This window comes from Pomacea canaliculata, linkage group LG1, assembly GCF_003073045.1.
Source record: "Pomacea canaliculata isolate SZHN2017 linkage group LG1, ASM307304v1, whole genome shotgun sequence".
NCBI classification, from domain to species: domain Eukaryota; kingdom Metazoa; phylum Mollusca; class Gastropoda; order Architaenioglossa; family Ampullariidae; genus Pomacea; species Pomacea canaliculata.
Genome location: NC_037590.1, coordinates 40,261,493 through 40,274,532, shown reverse-complemented (window position 1 = coordinate 40,274,532; position 13,040 = coordinate 40,261,493). Strand labels below are relative to the sequence as shown.

At 40.0% G+C, this 13,040-nt stretch overlaps 1 protein-coding gene across 1 annotated transcript; it reads right to left on the bottom strand.

Annotated features, from left to right (window-relative positions):
• Positions 1-217: 217 nt before the first annotated feature.
• LOC112577242 (melatonin receptor type 1B-like) lies at positions 218-12,686 on the bottom strand. The gene is made up of 5 exons (XM_025260281.1): positions 12,238-12,686; positions 4,461-4,622; positions 2,907-3,048; positions 2,126-2,522; positions 218-1,696 (listed from the first exon to the last, which is right to left on the bottom strand). Exons 1-5 carry the CDS (start codon positions 12,256-12,258, stop codon positions 1,270-1,272), a joined length of 1,149 nt encoding a protein of 382 aa, XP_025116066.1. The 5' UTR covers positions 12,259-12,686; the 3' UTR covers positions 218-1,269.
• Positions 12,687-13,040: the final 354 nt, after the last annotated feature.

The following is a 13,040-nucleotide window of genomic DNA, read 5'->3' as shown; positions in this document are numbered from 1 at the left end:
CCTGCAAGATGTGGCACCTATCATCCATTTCAGGACGTGCTAAGGTACTTTTTAAAATATTAATTTTATGTCATGATGTAGTTGTCTAAAAACAATGAGAAAAAAGAGGAAAAACAACTGATATACATGTCTTTTATGTGTTTGTAAGTTTTTGTTCCGAGCAAATAAAGATTGTACTGACATTAACACAGTGACAAGACTTTTTGGAGTTATTTCGTTTACTTTACCAGTTAAGTCTGAAAAATGAACAGATGAAAAAAATAAACTAACAATAAAATCTGGTTATATCTTATTAAGAATAGGACAGCGAACGCATAACAAATCAAATACAAACTTTGAAGATTTCACTTTTGCAGACATCAGAACAACAAATAAACTTACACAAAACTTCATCATTCGAAATCGTAGTAGCTATCAAATTAAAATGCCTCAAACAATAGTTTTAAAAATACTATAGCAACAAATATTCCTTTAATTTGGCCTCTTTCTTCTAATATTTTTTGTTTGCTACAACACATCTTCTCGATCATACAAACGTTCCGTAGGTCTGGAAGTTGCAGACTCAAGAACATAAACCCGTCTTCGTTGCAAGGGTGATAATATCCTCATCCTCACACCCTCACACCACTATAAAAAGATGTGAAAACAATGCAGTCCTATGCTGACATTCAGTCTAATGTAAATTAATTTATAACTCAGAAATAAGGTTATAAAGTAGTATACCAACAAATCCTCATAAAAGTGTGTAATGTCAGAGTCAATCCTCTGGTAACCAAATAAATAAATAAATAAATAAATAAATAAATAAATAAATAAATAAAAAAAGTATTCCTGTTTCCACACTATCTTGCCGCCATCTTCATAGTCTGTTTTATTCACAAGATGTAGTTTGTTTTCTGCACTTTCTTAATGCTTAACTTTAAAATATACAACTGTATTACATGCAAAACATGAATGGAATGTTGTGTTCTCAAGGATGTGTAGAAATTATTTTAAATTTAAAAGCGAAAGGACAGTTCCACGAAAATGAACTAAAGCCTTCAATGAAAGGTTAAATATAAGTCTTCGACAGTTGTGTTTTCGTTCACATAAATGTACACATGTATGTGGAACAGCCGAATAATGATGTACTTCACAGTAAAAGTTTAGGAAACTACGGAAAGATGGACTACGAAGGGAAACGTTTGAAGAGTTTTACTCATAGTCCTGCAGTTGTTTCTGTTGTTGACATCCTTGGGAACTGGCAGCTGATGTTGCTTGCGTCTCTGTCTACTGACTACTACTGCTACTGCTGGCGCTGACTGTAGTACGGAGGACACTCTTGGAATCAGAGATCTTTGTAATGTCGCCTCCACGGGACTCGGTGTAGGTGGTGCTCGAGATGTCGCCGGAAGTGACGCATTTGGACAAGCCCAGGATGCGGAAGACGCCTTTGCGGAAGGACGGGTTGATGATGAAGTAGACGAGGCAGTTGCTGGAGCTGTGCATGTGGGCCAGCATTGTGACGAACAGGTGAGCCTCCACCGACAACCGTTGGGAGAAGTCCAGCACGATGACCACGGAGTAGGGCGTCCAGCAGACGACGAAGACGCAGAAGATGCCGAGGAGCATGCGTGAGGTGCGGAGGATCTCTTGCCACAACTTCCGCTTGTTGGTCGGATCCTTTTCCTCAAACACGTACAGGCTCATCTTGGTTCTGTAACGACGTTTCAACGACATTTTAAAGGTAAAGTTTATACAAGAGAGTAAAGTGTTCAATACCAGAAAGGCAGTGAACGTGGTCCACCGTCTAATGGGACAGAATGTCGAAGACAGAGGGCAGTATTTTTAGGACAATAGTTTTATAATCACAGGTTCGACCGGTTCTCGAACCAGTGAATATCTGTTCTGCATATAGGTAAAAAGTAAAGGTCGTCCTCTAACCATTTTTTTTAAAGATTAATGGCCACACTCACTCTTCTTGGGACTAACTTTCTTTTTTCGATGGAAGTGTTTATCCTCTCCCTTCTTTATCTTCTTCTGCCGTCTATAGAGTCAGGTACACATTGCTGAAAGCTCGACTGGGCATATTACACATCCCCCTCGCTACCTCCCTACATTATCTGTAATAAATACGATATATCACCTGTAAATGCGTCGAAAGATGAGGATGTGAGAGAGCAGCATGAAGGTCAGCGGGCCGCCAATCAGACCTGCGGACACGAGCAGCGTGTAGGAGAAAGAATTGGTGCGGTTCCAGATGCACTGATGGTTTTTCTTGTCAAAGTAGTGGCCACCCCATCCCAGGAAGTTGGGGAACTCGAAGAAGAATGCAACGACCCAACTGCCGACGCAGGCCGCCACGCAGGTGAATTTCGTGAAGAGGCGTTCGTACCAGTTGTTGTGGCAGATGAAGACGAAGCGGTTGAGGGTGGCCAGGGTCAGGGACAAGAAGGCGCAGAAGCAGGCGGTGAGACACATGGAGGCCACGGCCTCACACAGCCACACCTTGTCGTTGAACCAGGCCTCGCCTTTGATCACAGCTGGTCGTCGAGCGTGCAATGGATACGTAATGGAATCAACTAGTGCTAGCCAACCAATCAAGCAAACGACCGACCGACCGACCGACCGACCGACCAGCCAGCCAGCCAGCCGGTATTTCGAACGAGGAAATTCTCAAGACAAAACTTTCTGTATCCAAACCAAGCGAGCAGATTAAAAGAACACGAAGATGATAACAACGAAGACTGCAACGAAAAAATGATGATGGTGATGACGACGATCATTGTGATGACGACGATGATGACAGCGACCCGACTATGATGACAATAATGATGACGACTTTACTGCTGCTGCTGATGATGATGATGATCATGATGTTTAGAAAACAGGAACATCCACACCGGAAACTGCGCGCGCACCCTTACCTGTTACGCACATGGGGTCAGCTATGGCGGCCACACAAAGGTCAGCGAGGGCAAGGTTGATGACAAAGGCCTTTCCTGTGCGCTGGGTGCCTCGGACCAACGTCATCACCAGGAGGATCAGCACGTTGCCAAAGGAACCGATCTGTGGCGCCATCAAGTAAAGACTTTTTAAATAAACACGTTCTTCAATCGGAAACGTTTAGCCGACACCTACGCAGATGACAAATGACATTTGCTGGATACATGTCAACCAAACGAAGTTTATTCATGTCAGTTCGGTTTCTTGGCTTACACGGGGTGCGCTGGGGGTGGGGGTGAAGTGGTGGGGGAAGAGAAACTGGTGTTTTACCTTAGACAGCAACTAATTACGGTTGTAAATATAAAATTTGACGAGGGTGGGTGGGACTGGAAGGGGGTACATATCTCAGACGAAAATTATTTTTTAATTTAAAGGTTAATTAATTTGCTTTTTCAGGTATCCCGTGGCAAGGTTGGTTTTCTCGTGTCTGTTATTATTTACATTCGGTGTTCTATTCTTACATTTTCTTTGCAAAACATGTTAATGGTGAGTCAGTTTTTTGTTTCTCGTTTTACGTGTTAGTGTTTTATGGCCAGCTAACAACTCAAGAGGATCTGCCAGCGCTGTGAATAGGTTTTACAGCCAGAAAAATAAAACAGTCAAAACTTTATACCCACATTCCACATGCGTGATTGTCTTGGTAACAAGTCTTTACTAATGCATCCTCCGGTTTCTGGTGCCATGTTTATCAAGGATGTGCTAATGATGGATTTATACTTGTGAAAGTCTTAAAACTGGTTAATTAACTCAGAGCCAGATAGACATATTGATTAGGTATTAGCTTTAGTATGATTTATCCTTGTGGGGGGGGGGAGTGTGATGAAGAGAGAGAGAGATGGAGAGGACTAAATAAAAAGAAACTGACAGACAAAGAGCAAGAGCAAAAGAGATTGAAAAAAAATATGAGAAAAAAAATAGAGAAAGACTAAAGACGTTTCGTCTTGCCAAAAACATTGACAGTTCTTTGTTTAAGAGTGTCAGAGAATGTTTAAATTATTTGCTTTTTATATCTAGCACCTGCCCTACAGAGAAAGAGAAATAGAAGATTACTGTAAAAATAATACATATACTCAAAGTACAACAGAGAAACGATGAGAAATAGTCCAAAAGTGGTATTAATAACACTCCAGTCTATTTACAGTAAATACTCGTAAAATTGTAGTAAGTGGTATAGCCTTTATGCAAATTAGATGTGGCTCTCTCTCACACACACACAAATCTCACTATGCTATATGTTTTAATTATGAAATTGTAATAGGCCATCATCAAGAGGGGAGGATAGAAGTAACAAAAGGAAGCCACTTGTAAGCATGAGTTATGATAATAAAATCTTTAATAACTATGTTTCTATTGACTTTTCAAAAATTGACATTTTGTTTTTATATAAGCTACTGTGTGTGTATGTGTATGTGTGTGTGTGTGTGAGAGAGAGACAGAGAGAGAGAGAGCTAGAGACAGAGAACAGGTGTTTTCACCATGAGAGCTGTACACATGATGGCGATGTACAGGTAGGCCACTAGCGGGTCTGTCTCAATCAGCGGAGGCAGGTTGGACGGCAGATGTGTCTCGGTGATGGGAACAGAAACCGTGGAGACACATAGTTCCGGGGACAGAGATGACTGGTTGTCTGTACCAGTCTGCACAGACAGTTAATAACAGTGGATGAGAATTACAATAACAACGATAGTTATTTGCTAACAACTAAACCGATAATAGGCGACACGTTTCAAAAGAGATAGCAGTGGGGTAGGGTGAGGTAGGGTGGGGTGGGAGAGGTGCAGAGTAAAGTTTCAGTTGACTGTTGTACAATTTCCAATGAATATCATTGTAACCACGGGTCACAAAATAGCTACAGGACTAAGAGACGTTTAACTTACTTTCATGTGAACCTCGGGAAAGCCTCTAGCTATACTCTTTCCCCTTTCAAGGATTTTTCGGAAACTTGATTGGCTCCGCAAGCCATCATGTTCTGCCTCTACAGGTACTGATGTACTAAAGCAAGAAACAAAAATAGTTTGAGCAGAGACCTCAGGTGTATAACATATTACTTTTCCAACTCCGCAGTATCATGGCCTTTTTCTAGGACCACATTCCCAAGCCAAGTCCAGAGAAAAAGGAAGGCCGAGTGCCGGACGAATGGGACTTCAGTCAGTATAAGCGCGCACACGTGTGCGTGCGTGTTTGTGCGCGTGCACGTCCATCAGTCACCAGTCTGTTTGCTGGCTGGTGAAGACAGTTCATCCATCATCACGAAGTTTAGTGAGCTGTTAGATGTTGGCCTATGCTGCTGTCGCTCGCAATGGATTCTACGATAACGAGACACAAAAGACTGAAGTCACTATTCGGACTCACAGTTTTTCTCTTGTTTCACTTGTCGCGACATCGGAACTATTTTTGAATCCAATCAGCAAGCCATTAACTGAAGAATACTGATAAATCAACCCCCACCTGGTATAAATAAGTCTGAGTGAAACAGGTATTACGATGTCTACCGTGTGAGCTCGGCTTCATGAAGGAAACAATACAAACAACATCACCACCTGCATCACGATGCTGGAGCTGACTAAAAGCAAAGGTTAAGGTTCAGATAACATGCTTTGAATCAGCTGATAGAAGTTTACCACGTACTAAGAATTTTGGACACAAAGGGTGATAAAGTTGATGAAGAAGCCGTGAATGGACCTGACAAATACCTTCACAAAGCTGATGTTGGTCTGCAAGTGCGCTGACACGAGAGGAAGGAGTTAAGAAGGTGGTCGAAGGATACAGAACTTGGACAAGTATCTGCTGTGTAACCACATGAACAGGGTTCAAACTTGGATCACTCTCTTCCACATTTGCCGGTCTTGTGGGACTTCACAATAAGAGAGCCGAGGGCAGATAAAGGAAGGAACAAATCCTTTCCATAAAATTAACTATTTTTTTCTTTTAGTGGTTCAACACGTGCAGTGCTAACAACGCAGTTTTATTTTCACAGCAACATTTTCAAAGGAAATCTCTGAAGCTTGTTTTTTGAACAACACTTAACTGGCTTTTCAGAAGAAGGTATTGCTCTTGAGGGGCTTGATGTTTGAGTTACATTGTATATCTATTTTAAAAACTGTGATTTATGGTTTATATCTTTTTTGTAACATCATTGGGATTTTCTCCTCGAATGAATGTAATCTTCTTTGCTTCATGAGCTGTTCTCAAAGCATCTTTTGCATAATAACATTGTATAATGAAGACACAGGCATCTATGTGCAGGAATAGATTGTCACAGAAATTAGCCTTCACTGATTTGGTAGCTTGTGGTGAAAACCTTAGCTCACATTTTATGGAGTAACATATGAAACCCGTAATTATCAGTCCACGACTTTGACGGCAGGTAATCAGTCACGTGACATCTTTCATAGAGGCTGCCGCCATTGAAAGAAATAACGGTAACAAGTGTAAAGCCCGGAGCAGCCTTTGAAAGGTGCAGTTATGAGGCTTTGTGAAGAGCAGACTTTGAACCAAGAGCTGGCCAACTCATTAGGAGATATCAAGTATATTTGTCTGCTAATTCCCTGAAATGATATATTGCCCCACGAGGGTTTCGCCTTCAATGCCAAGGAAGTATTCTTTCCTGACGATCGAAACCCTGGTGGGGTTGCATAGTCTTGTATGGAGGGAGTGATGGTGGAAGAAAGAAATTGAAATCAAAATCGTTAATATCCACTAATAGGCCATCTGTTATAAGTCTTTTTTTCCCCTATTTTCTTGGTTGGCTATAAACCCAAGAGATTGGGAGGTTAAGCCAAAACAGGAAAAAAATCCCATAAAAAATATTGTATGCACAACAGATCATTATTATCAAACATAAATAAATAAAAAATACTTGGTGAAAATATTTTCAGAGATACAGTTTGTATACTTTCTTGAAAATGGACTACTTAAACATCTAAAATTGACAGACTTATGAGGTGTCTTTTGTATTTGCGTTTGGCTACTGTACATTATGGAAGATAAGGTTTTTAGCTGTAAGCTCGAGTAAAATATATAAACAAGCAATTAATTTTATTCAGTAACTGTTTTGATTAACACAAGAGATTTTTTTGGTAAATATGTCAAAGTATTGTAATAGCTACACAGGTAATTTTTGAGATTTTAAAGAATTAAAAGCTAGTAATGGGGACGAAAAGTTTTGTATTTTTTCTTTTATTATTGTTGCTGTGAAGTTCCAAATAATTTGCAACTGTTTTCTTAAATACGTGCATTAAGGTTTTATATCATTTTCCCTTCCTGTTTGAAGACTTTAAATCCTCAACTGACAGAAAGGCGTGACAGTACAGAACAATGGGGTGGATGGTAAATAGCTTTTTACTCCGAGCCAGCAACTAAGACTATTTCACGGCAAGAGCCTGTAAACACATACTACATGCAGAGAAAGAACAGTGTGCCCGAGATGAGATCTGAACCCGGGGCAACCAAACCTCACTGTATTGTTGACAGGCAGTAACCGTTGCCACCGGACCGCCTAAAGAGGAGAGAGAGAGAAAGAGAGAAAGGGGGGGGGGAATGGGTGACAACTACACATATAGATGATGCTCACTTTCTACATCATTGTTGATACTGGCCCTAGCTAACTAAGCAGCCTCACAGACATCAACATTCAGTGATTATTGTTGGATTTCAGGGCCTCTAAATAATGCCTCAGGAAAGTAAGCTCGTGAACAGGAAAGGTATTACGAAGGAAAAAAGAAAAACAAGATAAAACAAAAAAAGGAAAGAAAGAAAGGAAAAAAAATGAATGAAAGAAAAAAGTAAGAATAAAACTAGATCGATATATTGATCGACATAAAGCTAGCTAGATAGATGAAAGAACAAAGACATAACCATGTCAGGCACAGAAGAATCACAAAGAACCGGAAGTTTTCAATCAGCGTGACCTTCTTGAAGAAGCCGTTGTGTCGCCAGCCAGGACTTCCAGAGGCAAATCAGTCAGTCGGGCAAAAAACTCAGGTTTGGTGCAGAGTGAAGTTAGAAATCTGCTGCCCAAGCTTTTCTCTCTGTGGTGTTCGTTCTAGATCTTTACTTCAAAAGACAACAATGGTCTCTTTCTTTGAACAGTAGTTATATTTCAGTCTTCTTCATTCTTCCTGTCTGTGCTTGGCCCAAGAGGATTACAATGTAATCACTTCTCTCCAGCCTTTTTTTTTTTGAGGGGTTGGGTACGGACGGGGGGAATTAATGACAACAGACACAGGTTTTATAGCTTAGGTATGCTGAAAATGTTTATTTAGTTGTTACATTCCATTGTTAGAATTATGCACGCTTTATATATATCACACACACGCGCGCGCGCACGCACACACACACACAGAGTAATAGCACATGAAAATGAATACGATATACTCTTTTTCCGTAGTTTTCTCATTTCTCGATCTTCTTTTTCCAGTAGTCATTAGCCACAACTTCTTCAGATCACTTGCTGATCGTTAATCAGCTGTCTTCACACCTTTTGATTCTCACAATCTCCATTTCTTTGAAGGGGTCCAATGACATTCTATGCAGCAAATTAGTTCCCACCCTTTCAAATAAACAAGAACTCCAATTGCAAACCTGTATTTTCTGCAGTCACAAACCAATACCACAGCCCTTTACTCGGTCATGCCATAATCTGAGTCAACAAACAGAAATTTAATAACATACGCACAGGTACGTCAGAAGATATTTACACCAACTCTTCCAAACTGTTACGAATCAAGCTTGCAGAAAACAGATGAGGAACCTTTGTCCTCTCAGACAATATCCTTCTTTTATTCTCCTCGCATTCCCTTTACTCATTTGAAATGTCAAAGGGTTTTGAATGTGTAATGTGTTTAACAGCTTCCGGTCTGACTGACAGAGGCTGGCAACATTTTTTGTGAATCTTTAAAAATGTGGCTTCGAATTTTTGTAGTTAGGTTCCCATTTCTTTGCTGGTTCTATTGGGGAAAAACTTCCTGCACCATAAGGGTATAGGTAATTTACCCATGGGTAAAATTACTCCATCTTGAGCAGGGAACCATGCGCAATGAGAACCTCTATCGAAATTCCCACTATGCCGGTCGGTTTCTCAGTGGCTCATGAATCGGGAAGTAGGTTGCTTGTCATGGTAACTTAACAAGCTGGTTCCCTGCCCAAGATAAAGTAATTTTATCCAAGGGAAATTACCGATGTTCATGTGTCCCAGTTCTGTAGACTTGGCTGACCCGAAGATCCTGTTTCCAAGCCGCCATGACTGTTTAAGAAAGCTTATATCTTTTAATGTCCACCCTGAACTCTGGAAACTATTCTACACTTCAGTAATACGCACCACCGAGACTTTTGGCCTAGTGGTCATTCCAGCGGCAAATCCGAGTATACAACCAAATCATGGCTAGGAACAGTTTTGTGAGAGAAGATTTTCACACTGCTGGCTGCCATAGGGCTCTTTTTTGTTTTTGTTTATGCTTATATTCAATGTCTTGAGGTATCATGTAATGTCTAATGTATTATGAAACAGTAACAATGGCAGACAATTTCCTGAAATGGATTAATAAAGATGTTTTGTATTTGTATTGTATTTCCTGGCCTTGTTTCCGAACGACAGAGATATTTTGAAAACATCCAAACCCTGTATTTCAAGGTTTTGAGCTTTGATAAAAGGATAAGTTAAAACTTACTCTTGGTTAATTATTTCTAGCAGTGTAGACACTTGTTCCGAAGTAAAAGCTTGGCAGAAGGCTCTCCTGGTCAATATGCGATACTAACGACGCCTTTATTTTGAGACTTCAAGCGAGAAACTCATTTTTCCAGTTAACCAAAACACTCGGGGCTTCAGAGAAGAACGACGGTTGAAAAACAAGACAACTCAGATATCTTGTTTTCTGGTTCGGTTAATTTTGTTCGCCCATTGTTTCAGTTTCATTCACAACCTGTATCTTCTGTTCAGTTCACGATATAAAATAATAACCATATGCACTTCAATTTTTATGATTTAAAAGAACTTCACAAGCATTTTTGTAACACTGGTCGTTTTTCGATCGGATATAAATTTATCTTTACAGCTGATGACCATTCATCTTACTCGCAAAACAGTCTGAACCTCGGCTTAACAAGCACCCAGAAGGTCGCTCACTCCATCCCCAGAGTTTGATTAATCATGGCTGTGCGTAGAAAGAGGTGTTCGTTAACTTCCTCCTAGTCTTTATATATTTCTCACATTTCTGACGAATAATAAGTGATATTTCTCTGTACAACAGTTCTTGTTGTCGCCGCATCAACTATAAGCATATCCTGTTTCGCTCCTGGTTGAAACTCAGCATTTGTCTTGATTTGTTATGTTTTCTTGCACCGCCATTCTATCAATTTATAATGTATCGAGGTTTCCGTGTGGAAACTCTAATAGATCAAGCTGTAACGTACCCACGATATTAAAAAGTCCCTGTTATTATATGTGACAATTAAGAAGCTTATTCATAGCCCGCTAGAGGCATTTAAAACAAATAGGACAATAAGCAATAAAAAATAATAAAGAACTACAAAATGCATGACATAGGAACTATATATTAAGACTACATTAAGATTAAATATTAAGATAGTGAAGTAAGTAATCGAAGATGGGAAACAGATATCGCAAACGGAATTGATTGAAACCTCGGAGCTATACCAGGAAGTTATAAAACTCGGCGATCAAACTGTGATCTTAGTCCTAAACACACGTACCTATACTTACTACTGCAGTTTGTACAAAGCATGTCTAGTATTTGCATTAATGGCCGCTCAAAAATGTCTGCGAGTGCCGAGAAAAAACTCCTTTCATTCGTCAGTTTTTTTAAGGTCTTAATTAAAGGGTAAAAGTAAGTAAACTAAGTGTTTGAAGTACCAAGTACTACCCTTATGATTCTTTATTCGCTCGAGCAGCACGTAACTGAATGTTCAAAGTGAATATTCACCCTGGTCTTGCCCTTTTGCGACCCTTGTATTGCGCATGCGCTGATCGTTTGTTTTTAATTTCCGGTGACTGTATAAGATTTTCTACAGAAATGCAGGATGGATTAATAAAATACACAATGCTCTAACATAAACGTTTTTGTGCGCCGTTAGTTTGTTCTTTCGTTCTTTCATATTTTTATTGACACTTCCGCTGCCGAACGAGTAAGATAAATCTTTCAGTTGTCCTGAGGTGCGGAGGGAAAGCTTCCACAAACACTGCCAATCAATCAATTCGTAAAAACCAAGACAAGTGTTTGTAATCATCTAATTATAATCAGTGCTAAAATGCGTCACTGCATCTCTGATGAAAAGAGAGAAGAGTAAGGTGACAATTCTGTAAGAATCCAGTTTAATTGGCTGCAGCCTTGTCAGAGCTTTTTGTTACTGCTACAATACGTTGGTCTAAGGTGCTTTAAGACCTAAACCATACGTAATGATGTGAGTTGCTTGAATCTTTATAATTCAACTGAAGACACGATTTTACATTTTATACAGTCGATTAGTTCCAGAAATCGACAAATGGCTCAGCTTGCAAATGGAAGCTAACAGTTCTTAAAGAAAACAGAAAGAAAAGAAAGCCAACCAACCAACCAAAAAAAAACAAAAAACAAACAAAAAAAAAACAAAAAACAAACAAACAAAAAAAAACAACAACAACAAAACAAAACAAACAAACAAACAAACGAAGGTAATAAATGGACCTGAAAGGTGGAAGTTTAATTCAGCACAGGCCCTTGACTTTAACTGGCTTACGCATTGATTATGTTATACTTTCTTTTCTAGTTCTTTGTTGGTTATCCCGTCGGAGGGAAAAGAGAAGGGACTGGATGGCCATGGCAGGTGCCAAAGCTCTCCACAAAGACCTTTTTGCTGAGTCGAGGTCTAGCAAAGCAAAGTCAGTGAAAGGTGAAAATCAAGTAGTTAGCCATGTTGCAAATCTCAAGAACAATCGAATGTCTGGAAATAAAAGCCATTTCCATTTTTTTTTTTTTTTTTTTGGTTGGGGGGAGAGTATGGGTTAGGGTTGATGGGTAGAGTTAAACATGTTTTACGCCAAGCCAGTCAAATGGATAGACATAATAAAAGTATTTAGACAGAATACAGATATTCATAGCAAAACTCCAATCTCTTAGGTATTCAGTACCAAACGATTTCCACGGATCACTATCACATTCCATCCAAATCGTGCACAACCTCCCCCTATACACGCCAGCACCACAAAGAAGGTACAGAATTTGAGAGAAAGTGACAAACGAGTTACGTATATCTTACCTCTGTCATGCAAGATGCCATCTAGTTTTTGTTTTTTTTTTCTCTCCGGAACTTTGTGGACACTGAAAGTAGAAGAAGGTTGAGTGAGCGCGCGCCGGCCTGTAGCGGGTCCCCGTTCTTATACCCGGAGCCGCAGGCGGTGCACCGGAAATGTGGCCAGAACCACCTTTCGCCAGTCCGGGGCTGGGTGGTGGACGGGTGGAGTTGGGAGGGGGAAATCGGTGTCAGCAACTAAAGTTATATCACGGCAAGTCTTGTAGACAGATGCCGCATGCAGAGAAAGAACAGCGTTCCCGAGACGAGAGCTGAACCCAGGACAGTCAGTCTTCATTGTATTATTGGTGACAGGCACTAACAGTTGCGCGCCACCAGGGCCACCCTGGATGTGGAGGAAGGGCTGACAGATTTAGAGCATGCGTTTCAATATCTCTTCATTTAGGAATTTTTATTCTTTGCGCGCCGTAGATGGCTCTTTCATTCCTTAAAGCCCAGTATACGAAATGAATTAAATCCACCAGTTTGTTCCGAAAAGATAATTAACACTTAAATCTGTTTTAGACTAAAAAGCAGTAAAACAAATAACTAAATGAACAAACAGTTGAGCACAAACAAAAATCGGAAGAAACTTTATTTAAAAAACGTTTATAGGAAACCATGAAAATAACACCAGGAAAACAAAAAAAGTGGGCGCGGGGGTGGATGTGTGGGTGTGAAAAAGAGAAACAATGCATTTATAAACGTAATAATCTTGAGGAAGAAACAAAACAATAGAGTCAACACTTTCCAACGAAGGCAGTTGGTGA